The sequence below is a fragment of the Amblyomma maculatum genome, chromosome 3 (assembly GCF_055883805.1).
Source record: "Amblyomma maculatum isolate TAMU_Amacu chromosome 3, ASM5588380v1, whole genome shotgun sequence".
Classification (NCBI taxonomy): Eukaryota; Metazoa; Arthropoda; class Arachnida; order Ixodida; family Ixodidae; genus Amblyomma; species Amblyomma maculatum.
This window is the reverse complement of record NC_139346.1, coordinates 29,752,194-29,767,073: the sequence shown is the minus strand read 5'-3', so window position 1 is coordinate 29,767,073 and position 14,880 is coordinate 29,752,194. Positions and strand designations below refer to the sequence as shown.

At 44.5% G+C, this 14,880-nt stretch overlaps 2 protein-coding genes across 2 annotated transcripts in view; one reads left to right on the top strand and one right to left on the bottom strand.

Moving 5' to 3' along the window:
• Positions 1-333: 333 nt before the first annotated feature.
• LOC146194427 (uncharacterized) lies at positions 334-1,528 on the top strand. Its single transcript, XM_084596557.1, has 2 exons — positions 334-621; positions 1,307-1,528. The coding sequence occupies exons 1-2, from the start codon at positions 427-429 to the stop codon at positions 1,526-1,528; spliced, it is 417 nt and encodes a 138-aa protein (XP_084452683.1). The 5' UTR covers positions 334-426.
• A 1,256-nt stretch (positions 1,529-2,784) lies between these two features.
• Positions 2,785-14,880, bottom strand: part of LOC146194426 (uncharacterized) — a 29,595-nt gene continuing 17,499 nt past the window's right edge. Inside the window, exon 3 of the mRNA XM_084596556.1 lies at positions 2,785-4,113. Coding sequence (XP_084452682.1) covers positions 3,061-4,113 — 1,053 coding nt within the window. The 3' untranslated portion in view covers positions 2,785-3,060. The remainder of the gene's footprint in view (positions 4,114-14,880) is intronic.

Genomic DNA, 14,880 nt, shown 5'->3' with positions numbered 1-14,880 from the left:
AACAAAAGAGCATTCTGTTCACAAGTCAGCAACAAACCTGAGAAATATTGAAAGAAATAGAAAAAGAGGGGGAGGGGCAAGGGCTACTATTGAGACGTTTTTCTTCGTTTTTTGTCACTAAAAGTGCTCCACATTTTGAAACGGCATGAAAAGTAGAATTTTTTGCATCATTTGGCTTTTCAATATTTTACTGCACTTCGCTACATCCCTATATCATAAACCTTACCGCACAGAAAAAGAGCAATAGGCTCCGTACAGTGAGCAGGTGGCGCTGCGGAGAAGCGCCGACCCCAGCGCCGCGGTGGCAGTTCCCGCGTCACTGAGTCGGCGAAGTGCTGAGCGCGCCCGTGCCGCACGTGCTTTCTCCGCGTTTTGTGCACCGCCAGCGGCCGAGCTTTTGTGTTGTTCCCTGCAGTGCTGTATGCGATGTCACAAGTGCTATTCACGGGCTTTAGGCCCATCAAGGCCGTGCAGGAATATTTCCATTCCGCCTCTCTTAAGAGCGGAGAGAAACTGTACGACGCCGGACACGTTTCTTCTGTGACGGAAGTGGACGGCGTGGACGTGCGGGCGAAATGCCGTTCCCAACAAGGGAAGCAGGTCTACTCCATTTCATTGCACGTGAGTAAAGCTGACACGCATAACGTAGCTGCTGCCTCGGCTCAAATGCGAGTGCTTAGTGTCGCAGATGTAGAACATACAAGCCGTCAGCACGAATGCTCCAGCGCGTGACCTGGACGGATATTTGCATCGTTCAGCGCTAGCCGCTGCGTCTAAAATCATACTTCACGATATGTTTGTGGCCGGTGAAGATCGCTAGAATGCTTAGAATGCTGTCGAACCCATCAGGCCGCGCTGTGCGGTGCTTAGACATGTCGAGGCAACGCGCGCAAGCAATCGTGGCGTGCTTACGATTGTATTTTTTGAGCAAATTCTCTGCATTCCACGCCGCAACCTGCTAATCTTGCAGATTTTTTTAGGTACCCTGACGCATAAAACGCTTCACAAATTTGAAGCTGATTAGCTTGGTATGCTCTTTCAGCGGCATTGTTACACGCGCACAAAAAAAAAAAAAAGAACTTCTCAGGAACATAGGCGCGTTACAAATGCTGTTTTGTACTTCCATTACTCGGCGGAAACTTAACCATAATACGTTTTCACAATGATGTGAATGTTTCTGGAAGAAATCTAACTTTATACAGTATGCCTTATGGCATGCTTGCAAGAAAAAAAAAAAAAAGAATATTTGTTCTTAGTGACTAGATTGCTCTGTGTTAAGTGTTGCATCTACATTTGCTCATTGCAGCTAAGCGATAAAGACCGCCAGATACAAGGTGGACATTGCAGCTGCAGGTACGGCGCTGCAGGAACCTGCAAGCACTGCGCCGCCGTCACACTTTACATAAACCTACATGAAGCCGTATCGTGCACATCGCAACGGCAGAAGTGGGGAAAACCGGCCAAGAAGCCGCGTGTGGACGACAAAGCATCAATTGAAGAACTTTTTGGTGGTAAGCAATGCATATAAGTACTGAACTAATGCATGATAAATGTACATTTGATTTTATTACCAGGCATTTTCGTGTGCAATTGTTAATCAATTAAAAAACAGTGTCAGTGTTTTGGCTTTGCAATTACAGTTCCCACAAAGTGTGTTGCAACTTCTTTATTTCATCTTACTTTCACATATTTTTACAGCTAACAAGCATCCACATGTCGTCGGAGCAGAAGCTCCAGAACCCTTAGACCCAAGCTTCCTGACAAAGTATTTTCCAGACATTGACTGCCCAATGGCAAGGATTTTGAAGACAAAAAATGAAACTTGCGAGGGGTCATGCAAGACTGTCCTCCAGGATATTGTAAGCAAAATAGTGTTGGAGGAAGACATAAGACAATTGAAAACAGTTCTGCATGAGCCAAAAGAGGCCTTCTACAGTTTAAAAGTTGTTGGAGACTTTCCAAAGATAGTGATAAGAAAAAGAGAGCATGAAGAAGAAATGACAACAGAAGTGGCTGACTACTACGCGAAACATATAAAATGCACAAGTTCTCTGCGGCTGTGTGCCTTGACCAAGGGGCAGGCTAGTAATTTTAGGTGAGTGTTTCTCCTCTTTGCCAACATGTCACATTTCATAGCAGTAATAAAATTCATCTCTTAAATGTTCTGACAGGTGGCACCAAGAAAGAAAGCCAAGAATAACGTGCTCACAGGCACACACAATCCTCAGAACAAGGAAGTCACCCCAAGACCTTCTGCAAACTATCTTCAATCGTCGAGGGTTTTATACAGAGGCCACTTCGTATGGTATGTTCCCCAACATCAGACCATTGCATGTTTGGTTAATTGAAATTGTTTTTTCAGGCATAAAGATAGAGCCAGTGGCACGCAAGGAGTTTGAAAAGAAAGTTGGCACACATGTGGTAGAGGTAATGCATATTTGACCTGTTTGGCTTAAAAGCCCACACAATAGATAGTCTTATTGCTCATACTGATGCACATAACCACATTGTTTCCTGCCCCCTTTTTTCCCTATGAATTCATGAAGTGTGGACTGACATGTATTTCAGAAAAGGACTTCTCTTTTCCAGGCTGGACTTGTTGTGCACCCAACACAGCCATGGCTGTGTGGAAGCCCCGATGGGCTTTTTGAAACTGCAAATGGTGTCTGCCTGCTAGAGATAAAATGTCCGTTCTCAAGGAGAGACAACTTCATTATTTATGCAGAGCAGCTAGTGACTTTTGTGCCCTACATTAGTATGTGAGCAACAAACTGACCCTGCAACCTAGCCATCAATATTATACACAGGTTCAGCTGCTTATGTATATATGCAACCTAACTGAGTGCTTTTTCTTTGTTTACTCAACCAAGCACAGCATTTCTGTCACTGTACAGAGGGACAACAGTTTTCTATGCTCAGCTGTGCGAGCCTTAGAGGATTTTTACTTTACTTGGCTGCTCCCCACCCTCATCAAGAAGCCGTGAACTGTTTGTATAAAATAAATATTTCTGCAAAAGTAGTACAGGCCTGCTCACTGAAGGGGGTAGACAGTTTCAAGAATCACTTCTCATAGCGTATAATAGGTGGCTGCAGATTTGCTAAAATGCAACAGACATGAAATATGTCGCTCATTCCTGGAATCAGCTCTGTGGGCACACGTGTGTTAAGTATATTGTACATCTTGATACGCTGGATAATCCTTTCTACGTGAATTCGTACTTGTGCAATGTGATAAGTCTCGTGTACCTCACTTTCTGAAAATTGGTCATGTCCTTGCAAAAAAGGGGGCATCACTAATACAGCCTGTGCACCTTCAAGGCTTCCCCTTATACCTGGAAACCCCTTGTCAGCCATGACAACATCACCTGGTTGAACCAGCTCTAAAAATCCAGAGTCCACTGTAATAAAAGCATCGGAACACCTGCCTCCATATGCTTTCGAGCGGAAGCAAACTGTGCCACATGGTGTGATTCCAACAAGGAATTTTAGTGTATATCCTCCCTTGTAGTGTGAATACAGCACTCTTTGCTGCTGCACAGTACAGGGTTGTTCTGTATGGGCCTCAGTACAGTCAATTATCATTGAACACTCCTTGTAATGTGCTTTGAAGCAATTTGGCATTGTCTGCCTAGTGACATCCACGGGAGGGCGATATATCCACTTCTGTGTAGAAACGCTCAAAGTTCGAAGGAGACTCTTAAAGTGGTGAGACACAGTATTCCTTGATACAGAAAAAAGCACTCCAAGGGAAGAATAAGTGATCCCAAGCTTAATCTTCATCAAGAATAACACAAGTCTGTCGGTCATTAGTACATCACATGACCGCTCTGCAGAACGAGGCAATATGCTTAGCAAGAGGGCAAATACATCAAGGGACACTCCGCACAAGTCTTTCATGGCAGCAGCGCAGACTTGGACGCTGTCATACTCTGTGAAGCAAGCTGTCCTAGAGTCTCTACCAGACTGGCGGGAAACCACAGGGGGCTTGCACTGGACTTCTGCGTCACAAACACCTTTGTGGTTCACTTGAGTGCATGCATCATTGTCTCTTGAGGAACATAAAAGCACTGAAAATGTGTCTGAAAAGCGCGCGTGGTCGTGTGTTTGGCAAGCCTGCACAGAAAAACAAAATAAATGCTGGTGATTAGTAAACATTGCAAAAAAAAAAAATGCTCAGCACATTAATCAGTTGTAGTTTAACGAGAGACTATACATAAATTAACAGTTAAAGCTTCAATCATAATAAACACAGCACGCACGCAGCTGTTGAAATGTAATTTGGACCACCCAAGTTTGGGCAGTGTGCAATTAACATAAACAAAAGATCATTTCTATGAATTTAATCAATTGCAATATGCACTTTAATAGTGCTGCCCATAATGACGACATTTTTGCCGCACAGTCATTATAAACTACTCAGAGCTATGGCAAGACCACATGGGAAAAGTAGTGCAATTTAATTTCCACAAGCTTCGAAACCAGCATAACCAAATATGCAGTGACAGCTCTGCATAAAAACAGTGAGGAACTTTGCAAAGTGCCCATCCCAGATCACTCACCTTGTCTTCCTTAGTTGTCCTTACTGAATCACCAGCTATGCAAAGCAGGTCCAGATTGGATGGCTGTTGAATGAAGGGACCTGTATTCGAGGAGTCTGCATCGTCGCTGCTTGATGGCTCGTCTTCAAGAGTGTGAGGAATTGAGGCTGATGGCTGAGGCGTGGCAGAGGCTAATGATGTTTTAGCCCTCCTCTGGTGCAACCTGAAAGCATATGTGACACTATAGCATTTAAAAATTTCTCCTGTTGTTCTTTGTGGTGAACTTTACATAATGCAGATGAGTAGCTGCACTGAAATGCTGCACACAAGTACACGTTAGAACTAAAATCAGTAGTGCAAGGTCTGCATTTTTATGTGAGGATTACAGTGAAAATTTATATGCAATACCTTTCATATCTTGAAAGCCTCTTCATTGCATCGACAGGGCTCGCCCTGTACACATCAGGAAATATTGTCGGATAATATCCGGGATGAGTTGCGATCGTGCTTTTTTCCCCGTTAACAAAATGCCTGGAGCAAATCCTCGTTGCTCCGTTCGGCACCCATTCAGAGCCGTCGGCTTGACTGAAATATAAGAAAGAGTATCCACTCATCGAACACAGTTAGTAGTCACGCGCCGACACGGTCAGACATCCACACCGCGTCGATCGATCGGCACGCTCTGCCGTGAGTTTATCACATGTTTTCACTCCGCGCATACGTGTATGCACAACTTTTTCGACCCTGACCAACAAGTAAAGCAAAAATCTCTGCACGCCGTTTCAGCGCTCTTAACTCTGAGGCCGTTTGAACGTAGGTCTGACTTCAAAAATGCAGTCTACAAATCACCACGTATGTAAGTACATATCTAAGCAAGCACGGAGTTTTTTTTTAAAATAATAATAAGTTCATTATTACTCCGCTACTCCCACAAACATCGAAGGCTAAAGAACAATGAGATGCCTGCAATTATAAAGTAGCACTCGTGTTGTACAGGCTGTTTCATACCTAAAGCAAAACTGTGATTGCGAAACCGCCGCGCTTTGCGAATCACGTACTGTCGCCGATAACCGAAGTTAATCAGCCGCAAAGTCGCATGCAGAATGGATGTTGGTTGAATGTTTAGGGAAGTCTCCCGAAGTGGAGCGGAATGAGCACGACCTGCTACCGTTCCCGTACATGCGCCGAGTGCAACCCATTCGCTTCGGTTTTCGACGGCAGCAGTTCGCAAAGCGCGGCTGTCAAGCGCTTTCAGTTCCCTTCTAAGTGTGAAACAGCCTGTACACAGGAAAATTTAATGTACTGAACTTTAAATATGCGCCAAGACTGACGCTGAATATGACAAAGTACTTGCTTGATTCTCCTCACTGCCGTGATCCACTTCTGTCGCCGGTCTCTCTCGTACGGCCTGCCCGGAAACCTGTACAGCCTAATACTAAGTTGCCCTTCGCGGCTGTGGCAATCCTTAACACAGCAGTACCGACGACTGCTTTTCGCATTCTTTTTGGCGAGACCACTGCCACTACAACTGCTCGCCATCGTAGCTGCGACAGAAAGAGTGGAGCGTAGAGCGACCTTCCACTCCGCCGACCCAGAGTTTCGTCGGAGGTGCGGTAGATGGCGCAAGGCTCGTGAGCAAACTCCACTGTACGGAGCCTATACTTGAATTTACAGTGCATCAACTTCGCTTCTTTGAACAGAACTTTGGGACCAGAAATGATTGTGTCAGGGTATCCATATACACCACAAAAACACTGCATTGTAAAAAAAGTAGCTATTTCACTCACAAAATCCTTAAAACACATCTAACAGTAAAATATATTACGAGCAAGCAAAGGAAATTATGCAATTCACGCGTTTTCAGGCAATTATCAAACTCTACAAGCAAACACAAAATATGTTTACTAGTGGTTCACACAGGCAGGAGTGGAACTCATAAACTGCGTCTTGAACCAAACCTAGAAGCACAAAAAAAGGCATTTTGGAACAGTCTGGAGCAGTCAAAATGGAGTTTGGGAGCACCTAATCTGTAGATTTTTCGAGTTTAAAGTAGTACAAACTGCACTTTAGCGCAGTATGGACCTGACACATGTACACAATGAAGAATGTGATCTATAAAACTTGTAAAATGTGCTGCCACTCTTAGCTACTTCCTGAAAATACATTGTGCATTCATAATATTTTATTAACTCTACCAAAGTATTCCCAGCAGTTCTATCAAACACATTCCAGCTCGAACGATCATGGTAGCATCATACAGAAAAGGAGAGGACAGAAGTAGTACCCAGCTTGTCCTAGTTTGCTGTGTAGCTGTCTTAACACTATATTCACAGTTTAAGCATTGCGTCTGACCAACTGGCTCCTCAATATACATAACACAGCAGCTGCTTGTAAATAATGCATGTAGGAGCACCTACAATGAGCAGCCGAGGGTCTAAAGTTTAGTACATGAACACGACACATTGCTGGTGTCCGGCTCTATTAACAAGCCTTGTAGGGTGTTTGCAACTTCTTTTATTGCACATTACCAAATATTAGTAAACTAAGATTAATAACAGAGGAACAACAGATGAACAGAGGAATAAGAATTTTGCCCACTGCAAATGCACTGTCAACCATTACAGTCACCATGGCAAATATATATTGTCTACTTATTCTTCAGAGTGAAATCAACCTCTTCGAGGCGTGTAAGGACGTTTGGCGGACTGCCGTTTGCTTCCTCCAAAAGTACATGGCCACTTTCCACATGAATCATGATTTGGCTTTAGAAAGCTCAAGCGCTGGAGTACCTTGTTGTTCAATGGAAGTCTAGACAGCAGGTGCCCTGCACAGGTGATGTGAACATACGTGCCGATAAATAAGGGTCTTCTTCTGAGAACCGGTCCATCAGCGCAATGCTGCTTCTGTGTCAAGCCCATCTCTGGTTTTTCTTTCCAGAGTGATGATGACCGCAGATTCAAACCTTTCAGCTGTCCCCCGGTCAGAGAAGAAAAAGGTGTGCGTAAGAAACCTCCCCAACATTTGCTTCACGAGAGACTATTTATTCATAGAGGACGTGCACAAGTGGCTCTTTACTTTGAAATATTGTTTCGAACTTTTGGGAAAGTTCAGCTGGATTTTTTACTAACAGCAATTTTGCTTGCAGCGTCTGGTCGGAAAGTGCAGTTGCAAGGTGTTGATGCCTTGCTGCAGCTGTAGCTCTGACAGCTTGGCCTTTAGTGAAGAAAGTGTGCAGTGCTTGAAAATGTTCGAGAATGCGTTCCAATCCTGGCAGAAGCGCAAGCCAGTTGCTTGGTACATGTCTTAGAAACTCAAGAATCGGCAGACCTAAATCCTTCTGTAGCTGCTTCATGTCAGCATTCCGGGCAGCAAATTTGAAGTAACAGTGTACATCTGCTACAATACCTTCTAGATCATTAGAAAAAGAGTGCAGCCCAGCCGCGAGTGCATTGTGCACCTTATGGAGTGTGCACTTTCCAATTTCAAGCATATTGGGGGTTAGTTAGATATTTTACTTTGTTTTTAAGGGATTTCATGACATTTCTCCAATTAGTGAAAAGACAGAGGAAGTTTATGTTTTGTAGCGGCACAAGGGCCTCTTTAACACATGAGAATAAGTCTTTCGCAGTGACATGGCCAAGATTAAAAAACTGAAGATGTTTCACAACAACACGGCCTGCCTTTTCTGAGTAAACACGTACTAGAACATCCAGCTGCTGAATCTTTTATTCAGGTTTGGGAGTCTTGTCAATCATAATGGCATAAAATATGCCTGGACGAATAAGCTCTTCAACCACTTATAATTTGAGAAATGGCCCAAGGCCGTCAGCGATCAGATATGATAATTTTTTTCGTCCACATTTCAAATTCCTTGCAACTGCTGAGTCTGGAAGCATGTGTGGATAGATGACTGTGGCAGTGTCACCCCATGTATATGGTAGAGAATCGGCAAATACAGATAAAGTGAATACTGCCTCTGCCTTCACAACATTGTATTGCAGAGAAGCCGCTGCCTCATAGCTGATGAAATGAAGGCCTCTCGTCTGAACAAATCCGGACTTGACAAGTCGTCCATCACAATCCCGCATCTTGGAGGCCCTTTCGATATGTTGCTTCGACATGGCATGGCGCTTTACAGATGCAATACAATGATGTGCACAATTCACAGGGGCACTACAAATGATGCAAAACCCTTTAATGCAGAGTCCTTTGAAGATTTCTTGCACCAGTCAGGAATGAGGTCTCCATTTTCATCCAATTCTTGCAGTATATTGCATTAAACTTTGTGGAATGTTCTGGAAACAAAAAGGCACCCTTTATACTCCCTATCAGCAAAATACTGCTGGGGGACAGCTTGAGCACTACTTACATCACTACTGACAAAAAAATACGCTGTAATTAATAATCATTAACAAAAAGTCAACAAGTCTCATAATGTGATGTTTATAAAAACATAATAAAATAATAAAACAATCGTCCAATCAAATGTCACATACATCTAGCCGTCCGCACAAGCAGTAGGCTGTGTACTGTATAAGCCTGGTGAGCAATTTTACCATGGGCTGATTTCCACTAAGGACAGAGTGTGGTGCACATAACCTTCATGTACCTTAACTCTCTACATTACATGTGAAAATGCAGGCCGCCAGTAGTCTGTAATGCCAGTGATTTCTTCAATGGCCATAATAAACACAAGCTACAATCTAGTTTAACTATCGCATGTGGTTACCGCGTTTTCAGTGTCTTGCAACGTGGTTGCAGCTCGCAGGTTTGCGCAGCCTTTGAAATGAGTGCAAGTCATCCCCAGATGATGCGTTTTTCTACCCCTGTGCCTTCAGAGTTTTTTACAATGTTACGCCTGCATGTTGGGGACAAACCGCCGAAAATAGGAAGGCCAAGAAAACCACGCACGTCACTGGTACAACGGATTGTAGGAAATGCATTGACAGCACGCATTTTGTCTCGGTCTGGTTGAATGTCATGGGCGTCGGCCACGTGACCGAGCATCTTGAGTTCACGTTGGCCGAAACTACACTTCTTCTAGTTCAGCTGAAGGCCATCTCTTCGGAGACTCCAAGAATGGCGTCAAGGCGATGGAGATGGATCTTGAAGGTCGAAGAAAATACAATAATGTCATCAAGATAACATAAGTGCGTCGTTCATTTGAAACCGCGCAAAAGAGAGTCCATCATGCGCTCGAATGTTGTGGGCGCATTACACTATGAGGGCAATGGCGCAAATGCGCAGCTTCATCACACGACTGCCTCGCTTGGCGGCTGGCGGCTCACTTTCTGGCTCACTGGATTAGTTGGCTGATGCTCGACTCTAGCGCAGGACGGGAGGCGATCTGCAGATGGATCACTATGACTATCTGCCGGGTAGCCTGGTAAGTAAGGTTGGAGCGGCCAGGAGGTGCTCACCGCTCACATCCGGCCCCTCCTTTTTGTCAAAGTCCTCTTTGACTTGCAGTTATAAAAATGGCATACAGGGTGGAAACAAATGTAAGGCGCTGGAAATACATTACTAGAAAAGGGCTAGAAAATAGCAGAGCTAACAACAGTAATTAAAACTGGCATGAAGCTGAGCCCCTCACAGATGAGGTGAGACAATAAAGATAAACAATGTTTCAGTCATCTACTGACTGCAAAAGGCACTCAAGTAATCATACGTCCACTTCATAGTCTATAAGACGCACCGGCAGTCTACGCTGCCTTGTCGGACGCTGGTTGAGTGAAGGAGTGAACTTTCTGAACTTGGGGCTGAAGCATTGGTTGACTGTTCTCTACTTTGTGGTTCACACTGCTAAGGGCGTAGAGACGTGTTTTGTTCACGAAGTAAATGCGTAGCTGGCATCGATTCTTCGAGGCACTTTGCAGTTACGGGAGGCACATAATGTTTCAGCCTTGAAACGTGTTTAGTGGGATAGCCTGAAAGTTGGATGGACAAGCATGAGACGTTCCACGAGGCAGTAGATGCCTTTAAAGTGAGGGGAGAGCTTCTCAAGACCCCGAAGCACAGGTTTCTGCCGGCGGATCCACACAAAATCACCAACACTGTACTTGGGCGAGCAGTGCGCATGTCGTTGATGCTTTTCCTGCGGAGTTGGGCCTCTTCAGAGTTGACCATAGCTTCAGTACAAAGAGCTTGGACATCTAGGAGCCAATGTACGAGTGAAGAAATGCTAAAAGGACGGTGGCGTTCCCCTGGCAGCTTTGGGATGTGGCCAAACAGTAATTCAAATGGACTGAATCCAGTACTTATATTGAAGACAATGTTCACTGCGAATGCTGCTTCCTCTAAGTTACTAGCCCATTATGGCTGACCCCGCAGGGGGCATCTGTTAAAGCAGATGTTTGCGTGTACTGTGCGACACCACGGACCCCGAGCACCCACGCTTAGCCGTGCGTGGCATCGCCGTGTCTGGGGAAAAGGGGATCCTGGTGGTTGAGCCGATGCCGAGTGTTTGGACCTTTAAGGCCCCTCGGCGGAGGCAACACACCACTTTGGCCCATGCTTCCCATAGACGGCACCTCCGGGCTGACCCACCCGGGGGGAACCGGCAGTCGCCTTTTCCTATCCTCCCCTCCATCTTTCACTTTCCTATCTTCTATCCTACAGCTCTCCTGTCTTCTTCTCTCTTCTTGGATTCTTCCTTCTTCCGGGCGGCTAGGGTTAACCGTGTGTGGTGTAACTACCCTGGGTTACCCATATTAGGTTATAGTTACTGTGTACAGCTGGCGAGGGTAGGACTTATTTATTTAACTCCTGCCCCGTCCCCTTGTTGGGCTCGATGGTGGGTGGCTGGCACTGTGACCGAACAGCATACTTACTTTATGGCTTCTTCAAGACAAAATGATCGCCAAACAAAGAAAAGGCGGACCGAAGTAACCCCTCAATTCTTTAATGAAAAACTAGAAATATTCCCCAAGTTCCACGTTATCCACAGTGAAAAACCAGAAAAGCCAGCCCGCATGGTGTCTCCCTTCATCGTGTCCAAGTCTCTCACACAAGCCCTGGGTCCAGGATACAAAGTATCCAAGCTGGGCAGTGGGGACCTCCTGCTTGAAGTCAAAGACAAAACTCAATATGACAACATTCCAAAGCTTGAGTCGTTTGGGGACATACCAATTGTAGTGTCTATGCACACATCATTGAATACTGTCCGTGGCGTGATATCTGAGAACGATTTCTTGAACCTCACAGAAGAAGAAATGCTTGAGGGGCTTAAAGAACAGCATGTAACCAATGTGCGCAGAGTAAAAATAAGAAAAGATGACAAAGAAATACCCACTAAGCACCTTGTCCTAACTTTTGCCACCTCCACACTCCCCGAATCTATTGAAGTAGGATATATCAAAGTGACTGTGCGACATTATATCCCCAACCCCAGACGCTGTTTCAATTGTCAACGCTTCGGTCATGGCTCACAGAGCTGCCGTGGCCGTCCAAAATGTGCAAGATGTGCTGGAAATGACCACACCTCTGAAAACTGTGCAGCTGTGCCACGTTGCGCCAACTGCGATGGGGAGCACCCTGCCTACTCCAGATCATGCCAAACTTGGAAAAATGAAAAGGAAATCATAGCCATAAAAACAATAGAAAACATCAGCTTCAAAGAAGCGCGCGAAAAACTGAAAAAGAAAAACCCATTCGTTTTTACAGCGAAGGCAGACTACTCCAAGGTGGCGCGTGGGGGCGACACGCCACGCTTGAATCTGGCTCCTGTCCAGGCAATGCCTCAGACAGGACCACCCCCGCCCCAGGCAGGGACAGCGAAAGCTTCCTTGCCATCTGCAAAACAGGGCCTACCGGTCTCACAACCGCCAGCCCAAAAGGCTTCCCTTCAGAAGAAGCCTGAAACACAAGCACCCGCAGCTGACCAGCGGACGTCCAGCGCCTCCGAGGAAGCGATGGACACTAGTCTTAGTTCGCCGCCGCTTCTGCGCCGGCACAACTCCCTCGAAAAGAAAAAAAAGGGACAAACCCCGAATAACGGGCCCTGAGAGACCCGAAACCTAAATTTTTAACTCTCAACAAAATCCACCCAATATGGCGTTCCTCATTCACTGGAACTGTCGAGGTCTAATTAACAACTATAGTGATGTAAAAGATCTCTTAAACACGTTCTCTCCATTCGTCATCTGTTTACAAGAAACAAACCTAGGACCTGAATATAAAAACATTCTAAAAAATTATAAAGTCTTTCGGTGTGACCGGGAGCAGTCTGGTAGATTATCAGGAGGTGTCGCTATTGTTATCCAGAGTGGTGTTGCAACCAGACAAATCAAGCTCAAAACTAAATACGAAGCCGTAGCTGTCACCACTTTGCTTTTTAAAACGATAACGATATGCTGCTTATATCTTCAACCTCATTCACCAGTAAATCTCCATGACTTAGAGGAGCTTTTAGACCAGCTGCCAGAGCCTTATCTGGTAGTTGGTGATTTTAATGCCCATTCATCTTTTTGGGGCAGTGAATTAACAGATACTAGAGGCCGCATATTAGAAGATTTTATATTATGTAACAACATATGTTTGCTGAACACCGGAAAGCAAACATACTGCTCACCAAGCTCTGGAAAAATGAGCTGTTTAGATCTATCCCTCTGCTCGCCATCGATTTTTAATTATTTTAAATGGGACGTGATAGACAACCCGTATGGAAGTGATCATCTACCTGTTGTTATTGAGCTTTTATCTTCTCCATCAATCATCCCTTCTAAACCACGTCGCTGGAAGCTCCACCTAGCCGACTGGTCATTGTTCAAATCAGAAGCCAATTTAGAAAACATTTTTTCAGACAGCCTCAGTGTAGATGAATTAAATGAGCTTTTCACGACCCGTATCCTTGCTGCTGCTCACCTTGCTATCCCCCAGTCCTCGGGCAAAATACAACCAAATCATAAACTGTGGTACACACAGGAATGTAAGGAAGCAAAAAAACAACAAAATAAAGCCTGGGGTGTCTTTCGCAGGTACCCAACGCACGAGAACCTAATGAACTTTAAGAAAGCAAGAGCAAAAGCAAGATATATTCGTCGCAGCGCAGAGAAAACATCTTGGAAAAACTATGTTTCATCTATAAACAGTTCCATCACATCCAAAAAGGTATGGGAACAAGTTCGCAAACTAGATGGTACCTACTCCCCCTACACAGTCCCTCTCCTAACCCCTCCAGGTGTGCAAACTAGCTTGCAGGAGCAGGCAGATATACTCGGTGAGCATTTCTGCAGAGTGTCTAGCTCTAACCACTACACAGAATCATTCTTAAGATATAAAATCACAGCTGAAAAACAGAAACTCCCAACTAGCGGTGGCAGCAACGAACTGATTAACAGTTTAATCACAATACAAGAAATTCATAGAGTTCTATCTACTGGCAAAAAGACTGCCCCAGGCCCCGACGAGATACATTATGAAATGTTGTCCCACCTCTCTGAGCCATCTGTAGAAGCCCTTCTAAAGTTTTTCAACAAGATATGGGTAGTAGGACAGATACCGGAGGCGTGGAAAAAAGCTCTTGTTGTACCATTTTTGAAGCATGGCAAACCACCAACTTCGGCCAGCAGTTATAGGCCAATATCATTAACTAGCTGTCTGGCAAAATCATTTGAGAGTATTCTTAATATTAGATTAATGTTTATCCTAGAATCCCAAGAGCTTCTCGATATTCATCAGTGTGGCTTTAAGAAGGCATGTTGTACAACTGACCATCTTGTCCGTCTGGAAAATACCGTCCGAGAAGCATTCATACACAGACAGCACTGTCTAGCGGTCTTCTTCGATCTTGAAAAGGCATACGACACAACATGGAGGTTCGGAATATTGCGTGACCTTGCAGACTTGGGCATCCGTGGGAGAATGCTAAACATCTTGCGTGATTTCCTCTCTAACCGCTCATTTAATGTTCGTCTAGGCACAACTATGTCAAAAACATTTATCCAAGAGAATGGCGTACCACAGGGATGTATTTTAAGTACTACATTGTTTGTTGTAAAAATGAATAGTATAAGTAAAGCAATCCCAGAGTCTGTTATGTATTCACTCTACGTTGATGATTTGCAAATTGCCTGTACATCATCCAACATATCATCCTGTGAGAGGCAAATACAGATAACATTGAATAAGTTAGCTACATGGGCAGACAGGAATGGGTTTAAATTCTCCCCTCAAAAAACAGTAGCTGTTCTTTTTTCACTGAAGAGAGGCCTACAGACAGATCCAACTTTATACCTAAATGAAGCTGAACTGCCAGTAAAAAATAAACACAAATTTTTAGGTATAACTTTTGATAAAAAATTAACATTCCTGCCTCACATAACTAACCTTAAGAAGAAAGCTT

Coding starts and splice junctions, on each gene's coding strand:
- LOC146194427 (XM_084596557.1), top strand. CDS start 427: ATGTCACAAGTGCTATTCACGGGCTTTAGGCCCATCAAGGCCGTGCAG. Junction 622..1,306: donor TCTACTCCATTTCATTGCAC/GTGAGTAAAGCT, acceptor TGCTCATTGCAG/CTAAGCGATAAAGACCGCCA.